We start from the raw sequence: 770 nt of genomic DNA on the forward strand, positions 1-770 counted from the left end.
AGTTATAAATTGCGATAGAGTTATTACAACATCTGGTCATTGGTAACTGTGTATTGAAACAATTGGTGTGTATTTAAATAACCAAACCACACAACTTAACATCAAGACATGCCAGTGACATACACAACCAATGTTGCAGAAGTGAAACAAACAATTGAAAACAACAAGAACGTTCTTGTCATCTTCTACTCTCCTGAGTGTGCAAAGTGCAAGGCAAGTGCGCCAATGATGGATAAACTTGCTGACGAACACACAAACCTCAAGTTCTTCAAAGTAGATGCAACTACAGCAACTGATTATGCTGCTGAATACTCGATTGCATCACTTCCCACATTTGTCTTTTTCCAAAACCAGAAAGTCGTGAAAAAGGCGCCTGGCAGCTCTGAAGTACTTGAAGAGATTCTCAAAATGGTGCAGTAATCAATTCACTTCCTTTTCATTTTTTATTTTTTGTTGACAATATTATAAATGTATGTTATGTTTCAAATGGTTTATTGTTGTATTTATTCCAATTGTCAAGACTCAAAGTTTGGATTGAGTCTTGACAAATGGATTGTGTTGACGTGTCACGTTGTATAAAAATGAACTGATGTCAAAACAGTCATCAACAAGCATGGTGATCAACTTGGAGATGTTTGAAAATGTTGCAACAAAACACAACACCCCTTTACAGAAGAAGGCAGTCAAAACAGTCACATACATCACACTGAACAAGCAAGACGATAAGAAACAGAAACGGTGGGCTTATCAAAATCTCAAAAACAAGAAAC

General features: G+C 36.4%; 1 protein-coding gene across 1 annotated transcript; it reads left to right on the plus strand.

Annotated features, from left to right (window-relative positions):
• Positions 1-108: 108 nt before the first annotated feature.
• On the plus strand, positions 109-420 carry EIN_402320 (thioredoxin, putative; the record flags this gene model as incomplete). The annotated part of the gene is made up of 1 exon (XM_004259234.1): positions 109-420. The coding sequence occupies one exon, from the start codon at positions 109-111 to the stop codon at positions 418-420; it is 312 nt and encodes a 103-aa protein (XP_004259282.1).
• Between the last annotated feature and the right edge of the window lie 350 nt (positions 421-770).

The sequence above is a fragment of the Entamoeba invadens genome (genome assembly GCF_000330505.1).
Source record: "Entamoeba invadens IP1 unplaced genomic scaffold scaff_1105074724873, whole genome shotgun sequence".
Lineage (NCBI taxonomy): Eukaryota > Evosea > Mastigamoebida > Endamoebidae > Entamoeba > Entamoeba invadens.